The following is a 13,823-nucleotide window of genomic DNA, read 5'->3' on the forward strand; positions in this document are numbered from 1 at the left end:
TCTGATGAATTAAAACCGTCAGATCTCAACAGATGCTTAACATATTGAGTACTGACAGACATCTTGGTTGCTGTTAGCCAACAATTATAGCTACTGAAAACCATATATATTATACCTTTTTAAATCGTCATAAAAATCGTATATAATATGATGATATACAATGGAGGTTTAAAAAGCTCTATTTCTAATAAAATTGCAGAATATGTAGTATTTATTACATATAAATAATATAAATATATAATGTCCCGCGGCGCAAGTGACATTACAGTGCTGTGATTACTGTGACAAAGTTATATTGTCGAGATATAATATATTTCAATAGTTTTATTGTAATTTATTGTATATTTTACTAGTTTTATCGTAATTTCCTGCTGTAACGGCTCGAGAGAGAAAGATATGTAAGAAAGCTATAGGAAAGAGTGAGACAGATGCGACGGACCTTACTCTGGGACCCCTGGCGCCATCTCTGTGAAAAGTGCTCAAACTGGTCGCACAGCGTTATCGACAGAGAAGTAAACTACTCAAGAACTACTGGCGCCATCTCTACGAAAAGTACTGAAACTAATTCACAACTAGTTTTACTTCTTCTGCGAGAGATGGAACTAATAGTCTTAAGTATGTGGCGTTATCGATTTCCGCATCTCAGCAAATACATTCACTCCCATCTACTTCCGCTCCTCGGAAGGTACATTTTCACTTATCTCTGCGCCATCAAAGACAACACATCATAATTTTCCTTTACAAAATCTCGATTTATATTTCTAAGCTTCTACTTCAGTTTACCTTATTTGTTAAAGACTTGTTATTTGTTAAATAAAATTGTTATATAAAAGCAAGCAACGTGAGAGTTAATTAGAAGGAAATATCGTAGTCAAGGACCTCCACAATGGAATTTTTATAAAATAAATAGTAAAATTCATTGTGATAATATAATTCGGAATATAAGCTAACTTAGAAATAATTTAAAGTCGTAGATGATGCAATTAAAATTTAGAATCATAGCTAATCAGTGCATGCTTCGTCTATAGTGATTTATTTTGTAGCAGGTCCGCCAACAAGGTATTAAAGTGTCCATAATTTCTACTTAGTAGGGAACTTTCTTAGATGTAATTATTGGCAGCGCTTGTTTACGTAGAGGATGTGCCATGTGGTTATGTTAAAATAGGTTAAAGTTCGTTTAAATAGACAGTTTGTGAATATGTCTTTTTTTATCAGAAATAAACAGGGTGGTGGTGGAGCTAAAAGAAAGGTATAATCTGTGGTTCGCATACGTTTATACATTTCTCATTTCTGATATGTAAACTTGATTAATACAGGATATAATGAGAGTATAGTATTAACAATTACATGTTATGGTTATTTTTTAGTTCAATGGTCACGTTAAAACAGCAAAAGGAAAAAAGAAATACGTTGCAAAATCTGTGCCTGATGACAATGAAAGTATTGCCAGTACAGATGAAGAACTCGCAGAAGAAAATCAAAGGTATACAAAGGCGCATTACTATATTGTGACTTTTTTACATGTGTTTTAATCGTTATGTGTATCATAGACACATAGAAGAATATGAGAGCGAGGATGAGGAAGAGACAGCGCAGGAAAAGCGTTTGAGACTTGCAAAGAAATATCTTCAAGAAGTTGAAAAGAAAGGTAAGATTTAAATATCCTTTCATATTCTTTATGCGATGTACTGTATGTATTCTAATCTTTGAGTGTACGTAAATTTAGAAAAAGAAAGAGAGGAATTCGAGGAAGGGGATGTAACAAAAAGATTGCACGAAGAATATTTAGAGGAGAAGGGAAGATTGCGAAAGACCGTAGCTGCGAACTATGTGAATTATGGTGAACCAATCGTTATGAGATGTAAAGAGCATAAAAGTTCGATCACTTGTTTATGTCTCTCTAGTAATGGGAAATTTTTGTATTCCGGTTCGAAAGATGGTAGTTTAGTTAAATGTATGTTATCTCTAATTAAAATTTGTTTAATTTTAATGAAAAACAGTAACGTATTAATGAATATTATATATTAGGGTCTCTGAAAGAAAGGACGAAATTAAAGGCTGTTAAAGGCAAGACAAAATCAAGTCAGAATGGCATGAAATGTGTACAGTGCTTGGCGATTAGTACCGATGGTAAATTTTTGGTATGTTTATACAGATTTTCATGTTACAATATTTTTCTATATCCAAGAGCGTGCGAATAAAGATTGTTGTCATTAAAGGTAGCAGGAGACAGTGGTTGTAAACATGTTAAAGTATTTTGCGGTGATACTTTAGATCTCATAAAAGATTTACAAGGTCACAGGGATACCGTCACTGGTTTAGTTTTTCGTAAAGAGACGCATACATTGTATTCCGCTTCCGACGATAGAAGCGTAAAAGTATGGAATCTGGATGATATGGCGTACGTTGAATCTCTGTGAGTACTTTCTTTGTACAACTACTATCTTAACGCAGCGTTGTATTATTTCGATAGTAGTATCACTTTATTATTCTGTTAGATTCGGTCATCAAAGCGGTGTTACGTCGATTGATGCGCTTGCGCGGGAACGAGCTATCACAAGCGGCGGTTTCGACGGGACGGTTCGAATATGGAAGATCGTAGAAGAATCGCAACTTATATTCAACGGACACAATGGTAGCATAGACGCTGTGAAACTTATAAACGAGGAGAACTTTTTCAGTTGCGGGGATGACGGACAGTTATGCGTTTGGGGTTCATTAAAGAAGAAACCGCTGTGCTGTGTACCAAATGCGCATGGGAGAGATGCGAGCAACGATCAACCGATGTGGATTTCCAGTATAGCCACGTTTCTCAACACGGACCTAGTCGCGTCAGGTATTTAAGTATCTTTTAAACGTACATTTTATTTGTGCATGATAACATTTCTTATTTATATAGGTTCCTCCTAATTATCGATTATAGGATCGCGGAACGGAGTTATCAGATTATGGCGTTGCGGTGATTCCTTTCGATCGTTGAATCCATTGTTCGAAATTCAATTAACAGGTTTTATAAATGCACTGTGGTTCACTCCGGATGGGACAGAGTTAATCGCTGGTGTCGGTCAAGAGCATAGGCTTGGGAGGTGGTGGCGCATACCGGAAGCAAAAAATAGTATTGTCGTGATACCACTGATTCAAGTAACAAATAAATAGTTGATAATTATCTTCGAAAAAGAAGAAAACGAATTATTCGATTACAAATCGAACGCGAATCGTTCAATATAGATCCTATAATTTTTTATACACGTGGACTAGAGAGATTCCATTAAAGATAGCATCGTTTACTGGTTTCCAATTAATAGTTACAATTTATTGTTCACGTACATTCCCTTACAGCTTACTTCCCGAGTTTCCGACGATCTCGTTCTCACCGCGATATCGGTCTCGTAAACGGTGGCGAATGAAATAAAAGAAATATTGGTCCACAGTACAAGTATTTATTTATTCTGTACAAAAGTTGAGTTATAAAATATTATATCCCCATTTTAGGTCTTGTTCTTAGTCTTGTATACCATGCCGTCTTGAGTTCGTTCGTATAATAACAATTAATCGCCGCAGGACATTAGCGTTTACGAGAAAGAAGCGGTTCGGCAAATCGATGTTTTTCGAGCCACGGATCACCTCCCTCGATTCCGCGTAAACGCATCTGCCCTCGCACGAACCTCGGGCTCACCGTGTACATACACAAATCAAATCGACTTTTCTCTCCCCTTTTTTTCCTCATATCTTTTTTTTTTTCGCGAGACAACAGCGCTACCCTTTGCGTGCATCCTTGCAGGGAAGTACTTCGAACGAGCACGGCAATCTAGGCCTTTCGAATAGGGCTTCCTTTCATCCCACTTTAGTTGCGAGGTGAGTCGCCTCGCTTTTCTTTCCCGCCTGTTACCGCTCTTACTTAGGACCGTACGATCGCGAGTATGCTTTCACGTGGATGACCGAAGCAGCTCTGCCTTTCCGCCCGATTAGTTTCTTCTCCATTGGCTCTACTTTCACGAGAAGTCTATACCTTAGTTCGACGCGTCTTGCCTAAAACGTATCTCGTTTCCACGTTCTGCGATATTACTCAAAATGTTCACGCTTCGGATTACTCGGACGTCGCTTCCTTCCCTCTGCCTTAGCCCCGCTTCTTGCTCGCGCTCGTCTCTTCTCTTCGTCTTTTCCGCGAACCCGTTCAATTTTGCGGCGAATCGATGGAAATCAGACTCGAAATGAAAGCTAATCGTTCGACGGACACGCGTCGTTTCGGATCACTGTCAGAACCCGATGGCGACGAACGTCTCCCGCTCGTTTAATTGCCCGCGAAGAAGGAAAGCGATGGCACAAAAATGGCACCGGTTAAAGCTAACTATCGAAACTTAAATTCTAACGTCGCGCGGTAAAATAGACCGTCGGCGTGTATCGTTGCATGGTTCGCTCAGAAGTGCCGGCTGGAGAAGAAATACGTACTTTAACGAAGTGTGCATCTCTTTGGTGGTCCAAGTACAAACGCGTGCGAACGTGCAAGAACAAGACTTATTCGAGATTGCGGCCGCAAGAAACGAATACCGTTTAACGCCGGGAAAATCATCATACAGCACACTTACAAGCACACTTAACAATTTCCTTTTCATCTTCATTTTTTTTTTCTCTCCGCATTGCTCTATATAATATAAACTTCGTTCTATAATAAACAATCGTACAACGATTTTAGGCTCCAGAAATTGTACACATCTCAACGCGTCGCAGAGGAACTCAGTTTTTCGTTTGCAAACGTTCCGGGGGCGAAAGTTTGCGAAATTTTGCACCGCAAAAATATTTCACTTTCGATTCGTTTCCTTCCTCTTTTTTCTCTTTAAATCGATAAACAGCTCTAAACAACATCTGAAACAGACCTTTACAGATTTCAAAGTTGGCGGGGATGGGGATGGGGATGCTGGAAGGGAAACGATTCGTTCGAGAGCATTTCTTCCTTCAGACGCGTTTCCCTTTTTTCTTTCCTCGCTTTATTCCCTACTTTTCTCCTCGTCGATTCATAAGTCCTGTCCTCTACGTGGCGACAGTGTTGCACTTGAAGCAATTGTTATCGCGTCTGGGCGAGTTCGCAGGATTAAGCTACCGTCGGCTGCGTGGTTGGCAAGTCGAGAGATTCGTTGCTCGTGGGTCATATACGATTGCACGCGTGCCTCGAGTGAAAATCGAATTGGGGCCTCCAATTAATGGGGTCGAATCGATTGAAACAAGTGGCATGGTCGCGCGCTTCGAAATATCATCGTTCTCTCGTCATCGCGAATCCTGCGATTTCGTATACTAGACGCCGCCGCGGTTTTCTTCTTCTCTTCCTGTTACGTATACGCTGTGTACACGCTCGATCTCAAAGAGCACACGATATCCACGGCGACACTTCGTTCTCTCACCTAAAATTATTATTCCCTAGCCGTTTGCAAAACGTGTCTCTACCCTGTAAAAAATATCGTTGATATGTGTTATTTAACAAGTTCAACTGATCTTTCGTTTTTACTTCGATGGTGGAACGGATCGAACGGTTAGTCGCCTTAAATTGTATTCAGTCGAAGATATTAACATTTAAAGGTACATAATGCTAAAGATATAATAATTCTTTTCGTAAACTAGATGCACTAACGTGTGTTTAATTGAGCATAAAGCGTTTCGAATCGATATAAATAAGTAAAGGATGTAGAAAATGATTACATACGCGTATAAATAAGCGGGACCGACAAATGTAAATGTACGAACGATTCCTTCCTGATTTTGTACAATTGATACACGAATTGTCCCGTGGGATATTATGTGCTTTATGAGAAGTACCGCTTGTGAGATGTAGCGTGCTCGCCTTCGAGAGACGATGAGCGATTTGTATATGATCAGTACCGAAAGACTCGCGAAATTCAAGAATGCGATCGAACCGGACATCCGCTCTCGCTGCGAACTCACATCCCTCCATACCAATAGCATCTCCGTCTCTGTTCCTTCGTTTCGTTTCTTCTTTCAACATTCATTTACCAGGGCAGGGCACAACGAACAAGCTACGGCTACGACAATAATCGATCTCTTCCGAGGATATCGGCGATTTAAAAAAGAAAAAAAATGGCAGTTTCATCGCACGTTACACAATTCACTTAAACGTTTCACGCGACGCAAGGAGAACAACCGTCGTTTCACGTCTGTGCGTTTCAAAGAGGCAACACGATTTCCCGTGGGGCAAAAATTTGAGCTCCGATTAATACGAAAATTGGCAAATAATCGAACCTAACTCGATCTCCCTTCGCGTCTAGCGCCTATTCGCAGTAGCGTTTCGAAACAGCGACAATAAACGTACACCTAAACATCGATAAAATTCAAGAAATCATCGTAACAAAGCGTATATATCGTTTATTCTGTGTGTCTCAGCGTTCCCAGTAGATACGCATCGAGAATCATCGCAGTTCCTTTCTTTTTTTTTTCTCTTCTCCTACACGCCAAATCGATTTTCTTCGCTCGCTCGGAAAAAGAAAACGAAAAATAGAAGCGTTCCATGGCGAAGGGATTCGCGACGCGTTTACAACCATTCGAATCGAACAGGCGGCGATCGCTTAAATATAAATTCTTTTTTACAACCAATTTGATTCCAGGAACTCATTAATGCCTGTCCAAACGAGAGACGGGGAGGGGCGTGGAACGGGAGGGGTTGAACGAAAGTGGCGTGGCACGCGATTTCCAGAAAATTTTTTACCATTTAACACCGTACGAATCCCTCGGTTCGTACAACCCACGCAAAAGCGTGGCCCAATCGTTTAACTGTCTCATACGCAGAAAAGGAAACCTGATTTCTTCACCGATTCCGCGAGCTGTTCATCCGAACCGGGGTGGAACCGCGGATCGTACGCGTCTCGTCCATCGAGAGAGCATTTCTTCTTTCCTTTCTTTCCCCTATCACCTTTGTACTTCGACGATTCGAGACGACTCGCGCAAGGTACTTTCAAAAATGAAACGTTTAGACGCCGACGACGTAATCCGTCGTACGCGTGCACTGTTCTGTGTTCTGTGAGTGAGTATGTACGTGTATACTAGTTATTATTTCAACGAGGGACGCCCGGTCTTCGTGTCCGGCACATTTAAACGTATTCCAGTTACTTTAATATCTCTCTTCGTTTTCATTTCGTTCGTTTTACTTTCGTTTTTCCATCGATATATGTGACCGTATATCGACATACATAATACAATATAGTTTATATAATTCGCGCGACGCCGACGAGTCTACGTTTTGAGCGTCGTCGACTCTCTTCTTTTCCTCTTTCCTCGTTCTCTTCATTCGCTGGTTTTGCAAGTGAACTCACGCACGTGCGTCATCTCCGTCGCGTGGCCGTCGAAATCGCGTCGCTTTTGTGTATGCATGTGTGTGTGTGTGTACGTGTGTATCGTGTGTCTGTACGCGTAATGCGCGAGTGTACATTTAAATATATATACTTTTTATTTTTTTATTTTCTCAGAGAAGCGTCGCTTCTTCGTCGCGGCGCTCCTCGAAAGTGTCGCAATGTGTGCCGAATATACGCGTGTAAATGTCTTCTTCGTCTGCACGTGTACGAGTATGAGTGTGCGCGTGTCTTGCACGTATCCCATGAAGATCGATATTCACGTTTACTGTGTACTCTTTTTTTTTGTGGTTACCTGTAATTTTTTTTGACGATTATGTCTTTTTTTCCGGTTTTTTTTTGGTTGTTTGTCTGCTTAGACTGTTTAAACACTATTTCGCTACAAGTGGACTACCATTATGAACGCTACGCTACTTTGTATTGTATCTGTAATGCTTTGTAATGAACGACTGTACTGAACGTGCATACTTGGTGAGCACACGCAATCTATAATCGATCCCGTTCACGAATGCCGCACCTCGGGCCGCGTCACTTCTTTTTCTCTTTGAGGAAGAAAGAAAATTGCACCGAGAGAAAAGTAATCGATGAGTAAATATATCGTTGCGCTACATTTAGAAATTATGGATCGCTTGATTGTCAGACAACTATCTAAAACCGTCGATAGTTTCTTTCCCCAAGCCGGTTATCGGTTCGATTAATCGAATGTCACCGTCCGATATTATCTTTAGAATTTTTTCTTCTCCATTTTTCTTTTTTTTCCATTTTTTTCCATTTTTTTTTTTTTTTTAACACGATGTCGCGGCTGTTGTTTAATTTATATGTAAATTCACCGTGTTCAGGAGAAAGAGAAGAGATGATCGAACGGTCGGTCGATGATAACGCGGCGCCTGTCTGTACTGGCTTCCGTGACCGTGATCGTATGTGTCATGTAATGTACCTGTTACAAAATTAATATATGCAACGTGAGAGAATTCATGACCTGGCTAAAAAGTGTGGTTCTGTATTCAAACGCTCTCTTGTTTAATTAGTACTTGTGTTTCTCAGTTATAAGTTAATAATCATAGTTTAATAATAACCACTTTGTGTGTGTGTGTATTTTCTTACTTTTTTTTTTTGTTTTTTTTCTTTTCACCATCTCGTTAAAAATCTTAGACATCAACGTACATTCACTTTTATAATAAATCGTTATTAGAAACCTATCCTCGTTACTTGCTATGTATTTAATATAAATTTCATCGTGTTATCATTGTTGATCGTAATCTTCTTCGCCTTTCTTTCTTTCTTTTCTTTTTTTTTTCTCTTTACCTCCTCTTCGTCTTCTTTTCATTATTTACAACGACGCACACACGAAATCATCTCGATCCCATTTTTTTCTCATCTTCCTTTCATTTTTACGCTCGATAAATCCGCGGCGGTGTTCAATACGACGCGGTGAACCCAATTAAACCGATCCTTTCGTACTTTCCTTTCTCTCGCATCTACCTATCCTCGTTTCGCTCCTCGAATTCACCCTATGTCTCGAGAAGAGAGGAACAAGTCGGTTCTCGTGAAGCAACGAGAGTCACGTGCTCTGATCTTCGTCCTCGAGGACCGCTAAACATCTCATCTGACATTGTTCCTAAACACGCACACGAGAGGATAACACAATGAGATAGCGAAAGTAAACGGAGGGTGTAAAAATTCGCAGTGGAGGGTGCCTGGGGGCGTCTTTGGATCGAAAGTTACGTGAAACCTGTCCCTCGTTTTTTTTTTTTTATTTTTTTTATTTTTCATTCCTCGTGTGTATCCGTTCGAAACGTGCGACTGCTGCAAATGCGCGTGCACACTAGTGGCGCACGTGTTTATTTCCTATGAGTATGTGTATGCACGGTTGGTAGCAAAGACTATGCGTCCACGCGCGATCTAATTAATCGTAACCCTTGGGCTCGTCGACGTTACGATTAACCCGATGGCTCGTCGTTAATGTTCTATCGTTTAACGATTATCTACACGTACCTTCTACTAACGATTTAAATGCCTCGTAGTACTGGATGCTCGTTCCTGTTCGCGGTTACAAAAATAATTGGCGAGGAACAGCGTTTCACGTGGTGATTCGTTTGGTGACGGGTATGGCGGATGGATGGAACGGGTTTGATCGAAACAGAAGAGAAAGAGAAAGAGAAGAGAGAGAGAGAGAGAGAGAGAGAGAGAGAGAGAGAGAGAGGAAGACAGAGAAATTAAATGAAGGAATGGAAGAAAAATAAAAAATAAATTGCAGTGAGTGACCTTGTCTATTTTCTATCGATAGTTCGAGTCTATATTATTGTTATTACTGTATTCACCTATCGTCCGTAAGAATGAGTACCATTCACATCGGATCTATGCGTAAAACTTTGCTGCATTGCTATTGCATTTATGTTTTAATTGTTTCGCGGGACATCCTCGCTGGCTCTGATTAATTCGCTATCGGAGAGTCGATCGATAAATTCGCCGCCACATGGCAGTCCTATCGATACATCCACGATTCGTCGTCTGCGCAAACTAGTCTCATGGATCGCCGGATCGAACGCGCTTTTACATCTGCGCCCCTTCGCGAACGTATACGTGTTGCGATTCAGTATCATGGTAGTACGGATGCAGTATCGTGTCGACGTGTCCCCTGAGACCCGCAAAGCGAACTTCTTGTACGTGCGAGAAAACATTTTGTACAGTCGTGTGTGTTAAGTTAGCTCTAGCGTTGTGAGACAGGGGATGGAAACGGTGGTGAGAGGGCTAGGGTAAACGAACCACGCAATCTAAAGGATCATCGTGAGGCTATGATATAAGTGTCTGATCTACGCTGAGGGCGTCCGTGAGACGCCGTTTTCAATGGTGCAGGTGATTGTCTTTGGGTTTCGATTTGCGGGTTGATCAGCGGCTCTTGAACAATTCCACGTGTACGATGCATGCTCGTAATGGTATGTAATGTTATGTATGTGTGAACGAAAACGACTAGAGAGAAACTAAAAGAGACTTCGTCGAGTAGTAGCTATAGTAACGAAACGGAAATTATCATGTGAATCTATATGATGTATGTATATATATTTATATATAATATATATGCTAAGAATCGTGGAACGGGTATCGGTCGCGAACTGCCTTCTCTCCTCATCGATCGCTCGTACGTGTACGAAATTACTATTGCGGTTAACACATGGGTAAAAAGTACAAACTGTAGACAGACGAACGGACAGACAGACAAACAGACGTGGATCGGAGGCATGTAATACTTAGGCTTACAATACTGTAATGGATAACATTATACACGCAATTTCTCATTTCCGCCGTTCCCTTCGATATTCCATGGCTGATCGCGGTGTCATCGGTTTCCACCTTGGTTTTAGCAGCGTTATGGATCAAGGACGATGAACCATCAATGAACGATGAAAACGTGTCAGTCAATTCGAGCAGCCTTCGGAATACGTATCCTCTTTATTATCTACGATTCGGAATCGGGGGCATACGCTTTCTCGCATTCTCGCTCTACCATTCACTTTCACGCACTCTCTCGCTCTGCCTTATGCAATACCTAATATTCTCTCCGCATATTCGTATTTACAATAATTCGTTACTCTAATCGCCGTCAGGTCGAAACTGTTTCCCGGTGGCCAAAACGCGAGGCGATCGACTCGCTCTCTCTCGTTGTTGTCTCTTCCTTTCGCGTACGAACGCTCCCCCGGCCACTGGGCGCGCGTTTCAACGCGCGCGGAAAACAATTACGCGCGCCTCGTGTAAGCTCCGTTCACAGTGACGATCACGGGTCCGTTGACAAGTCCAAGTTTACGGTTACATTGCTGTCCATCGATCGATCGTGTCGAACGTGATGCGTCGACGCGAGAGAATCTGTTGTGTCCGGTGCGTGTGTACCGCGAAACGATAATTTTGCGTACCATCGAGAACGAATACGCGCGTAACGCTTAGTGGCAGTGCTGCGCGTTTACGTTCGCATCGAGATCGTTGATCGAAAACGGGATCGGCCGCGTATTTGTCCCGCGCAACCCCCGATTCTCGATTCGCTCAAAGCTGGCAAAGTCAGTGGCGCGTGCACCCGCGTGAAATGCACCGCGCGATTTAATCGATTTCCATGACTATGGCGAAATAGCGTGTGTACGACAGAAACCTGGACCCGTGCTCGCGATCGCGCGTAACATCGGCTTACGATTACGTGGAGAAACAACGCGTACAGGTGTCTATATACGTGAACGGGCGTTCGCGAAGAAAATCGGCAACGATCGCGATTCGGTGAACGGAGCTCGAACGTGTTGCGAGGATGGCAGTTGGCAGATGGCAGTACATGTGTGTATTCGGTGTACGCGACAGATCAGAGCGGGGATCGCGGAGATCGTTACCACTGTGCATGTATACGTGTAATCTCGTACGTTTTACAAATAAACGCGACCTGCGTGCGCGTATCGAAACGAAGTCTGCGTGGCGGTGTACAATAAATTACAAATTATAGAAAAAAAAAAAGAAAGAAACGTCGAAAAGGAAGTGGTGGTAGGGACAACTGAAGGGACCAATGCGATAGGTACGAGGGACGACGATACAAACGAAATCGACGATCGCACGGTCGACTGATTGTCGCGCGAGCGCGCATTCAAGCGCCCACTTTCGACACCTTCGAACGGTACAACGCGCGGGGGAAACTAAAGGAAAAAAACAAAAAAAAAAAAAAGAAAAAAAAATGGAGAAAAGAAAAAGAAGAGTACAACAAACGGCGGATCCGATGATGACAGGGGGTGGTGGATTCATCGTTTTGCTCGCGTCGTGTCGTTTTTTTCTTTCCGTTACCCCGCCAAACACGCAATTTATTCGCTATTAAATTTGATATTTTTTTTTTACTAGTAAATATAGAATATCGAGTGTGATTATTCGTAGCGTAATGATAGCGGATAATAAATATAATACAGATTTATAGATAGAGTTCCGGTATGATACAATATTATACAACTCATTCATCTCTTCGCGTCTGTCGCACCGCGATCAATCTTTTACCCTTTCACGCACGTTACCCAGCATACTTTCGTTCGCTCGCCCGTTCTTTGGCCCGCGACGAACTCGATCGGGGCGAGGAGTCTCGGATCCCTTCGTCGGCGACGCCTCTTCGCGCGAAAGTGTCACGGTTGCGAGAACCGCGGCCGGAACTTACGAAAGTTCGTCGCCACCATTTAAGACAGTTTTGCGACACTCGGGGTTATCCGACGGGCGTATTCCTCCTGCGTTCATGGTCGTGCATAGACGCCATCTCGCAACGCAGCCACGCACACGTAACATTCTATCTCGCACTCGGCCATTCTTCAATCACGCTGTGTTTCTTCGCACTCTTCCGTGTGTCATATATAAGATTTTACCTAGTATACGGCACTCTCTTAAATCCCCTTGCCCCGAGGCAAGAGCCACTTGTACATATTCATTAGGAATTTATTTACACGCGTGCTAATTATCCTGCTCGCGAGCCCCTAACGCGGCTCGAACGATCCTCCGCCAGGACGCTGCCCTTCGATGAATTCTCGACTCGATCGTCGCAGCTGACCGCCATTAATCGTTGAATACGAGTCGATCGTAACCGATCGTGACCAGTATCGGACGCGATCCTCGGTGAAACAAGGGAGGAAAACGAATGGCGAGTACGCGATACACGTTAAATAAAAATGGCAAGTTCATTTAAATCAAACTACTGAATTTGTTCTCAACGTAAACGTTCGACTCGACACGATCATCGCGCGATTATTAAATAGAAAAGTTGACAAAGGACACGCGACAAAGGACCGTTCGTTGATCAACGTCGTGGTTTAATCGCGCAACGCAATCGAAGCTTTCGCACGCGAGCTTGTGCACGTGATATTCAAGAGAAATAATTATTCTCGATCTTCTCTAACGGACGTATATTTTCATTGTGTACCGCGTGCCTCGCTGGAGGATAGTTAGCACGCTGTTTCCACGACATCATTCTTTTTCACCTCGTATTTCGAATAAATACCTAGAATTAGCGTAATGATAAGAAGGACAACCAATACGACTACCATTTATAGTAGTGATAATAGTGGGCATACTATAATAGTGTCTAGTAGTAGCGTTTCTCCTCGTTACGTCTTACTTCGTCTTTGTAATCTTACTACCTACGTCTTCGTTCTTCGATTTCGAATAGTTTCAATATGGCGTTGCTGCTCGTGTGTCGTGCGTCTCTCTTCTCTCGACGTGTTTTACGTTTCCCTTTTCTCATTTTTTCTGTTTTCATTTTGTCAGCTCTTCGCTCTTCTCAACACTTCTGCATCATCTTTCGTTTCCGCTCAATTGTTTTTTTTTTATATTTTTTTTTTTAGTTTTCACCGTTGTTATTCCGTTTTTGTCTTTCATTCTTCCCATCCCGATTGAAATTTCTCGTTCTCTTTCTCTCTCGAGGCAGTCCGACCATAAATCGTGCGCGTTTTATTTTAGTTTTTTTTTTCTTTC

General features: G+C 42.2%; 1 protein-coding gene across 1 annotated transcript; it reads left to right on the top strand.

Annotated features, from left to right (window-relative positions):
* Positions 1 to 1,094: 1,094 nt before the first annotated feature.
* U3-55k (U3 small nuclear riboprotein factor 55K) lies at positions 1,095 to 3,430 on the top strand. The gene is made up of 8 exons (XM_076903875.1): positions 1,095 to 1,249; positions 1,368 to 1,483; positions 1,551 to 1,648; positions 1,727 to 1,954; positions 2,029 to 2,141; positions 2,220 to 2,416; positions 2,499 to 2,836; positions 2,924 to 3,430. The coding sequence occupies exons 1-8, from the start codon at positions 1,199 to 1,201 to the stop codon at positions 3,154 to 3,156; spliced, it is 1,374 nt and encodes a 457-aa protein (XP_076759990.1). The 5' UTR covers positions 1,095 to 1,198; the 3' UTR covers positions 3,157 to 3,430.
* The last annotated feature ends 10,393 nt before the right edge of the window (positions 3,431 to 13,823 follow it).

Source organism: Xylocopa sonorina, chromosome 11, assembly GCF_050948175.1.
Source record: "Xylocopa sonorina isolate GNS202 chromosome 11, iyXylSono1_principal, whole genome shotgun sequence".
In the NCBI taxonomy this organism is placed as follows: Eukaryota; Metazoa; Arthropoda; class Insecta; order Hymenoptera; family Apidae; genus Xylocopa; species Xylocopa sonorina.

Coding starts and splice junctions, on each gene's coding strand:
- U3-55k (XM_076903875.1), top strand. CDS start 1,199: ATGTCTTTTTTTATCAGAAATAAACAGGGTGGTGGTGGAGCTAAAAGA. Junction 1,250..1,367: donor GTGGTGGAGCTAAAAGAAAG/GTATAATCTGTG, acceptor GTTATTTTTTAG/TTCAATGGTCACGTTAAAAC. Junction 1,484..1,550: donor CTCGCAGAAGAAAATCAAAG/GTATACAAAGGC, acceptor TGTGTATCATAG/ACACATAGAAGAATATGAGA.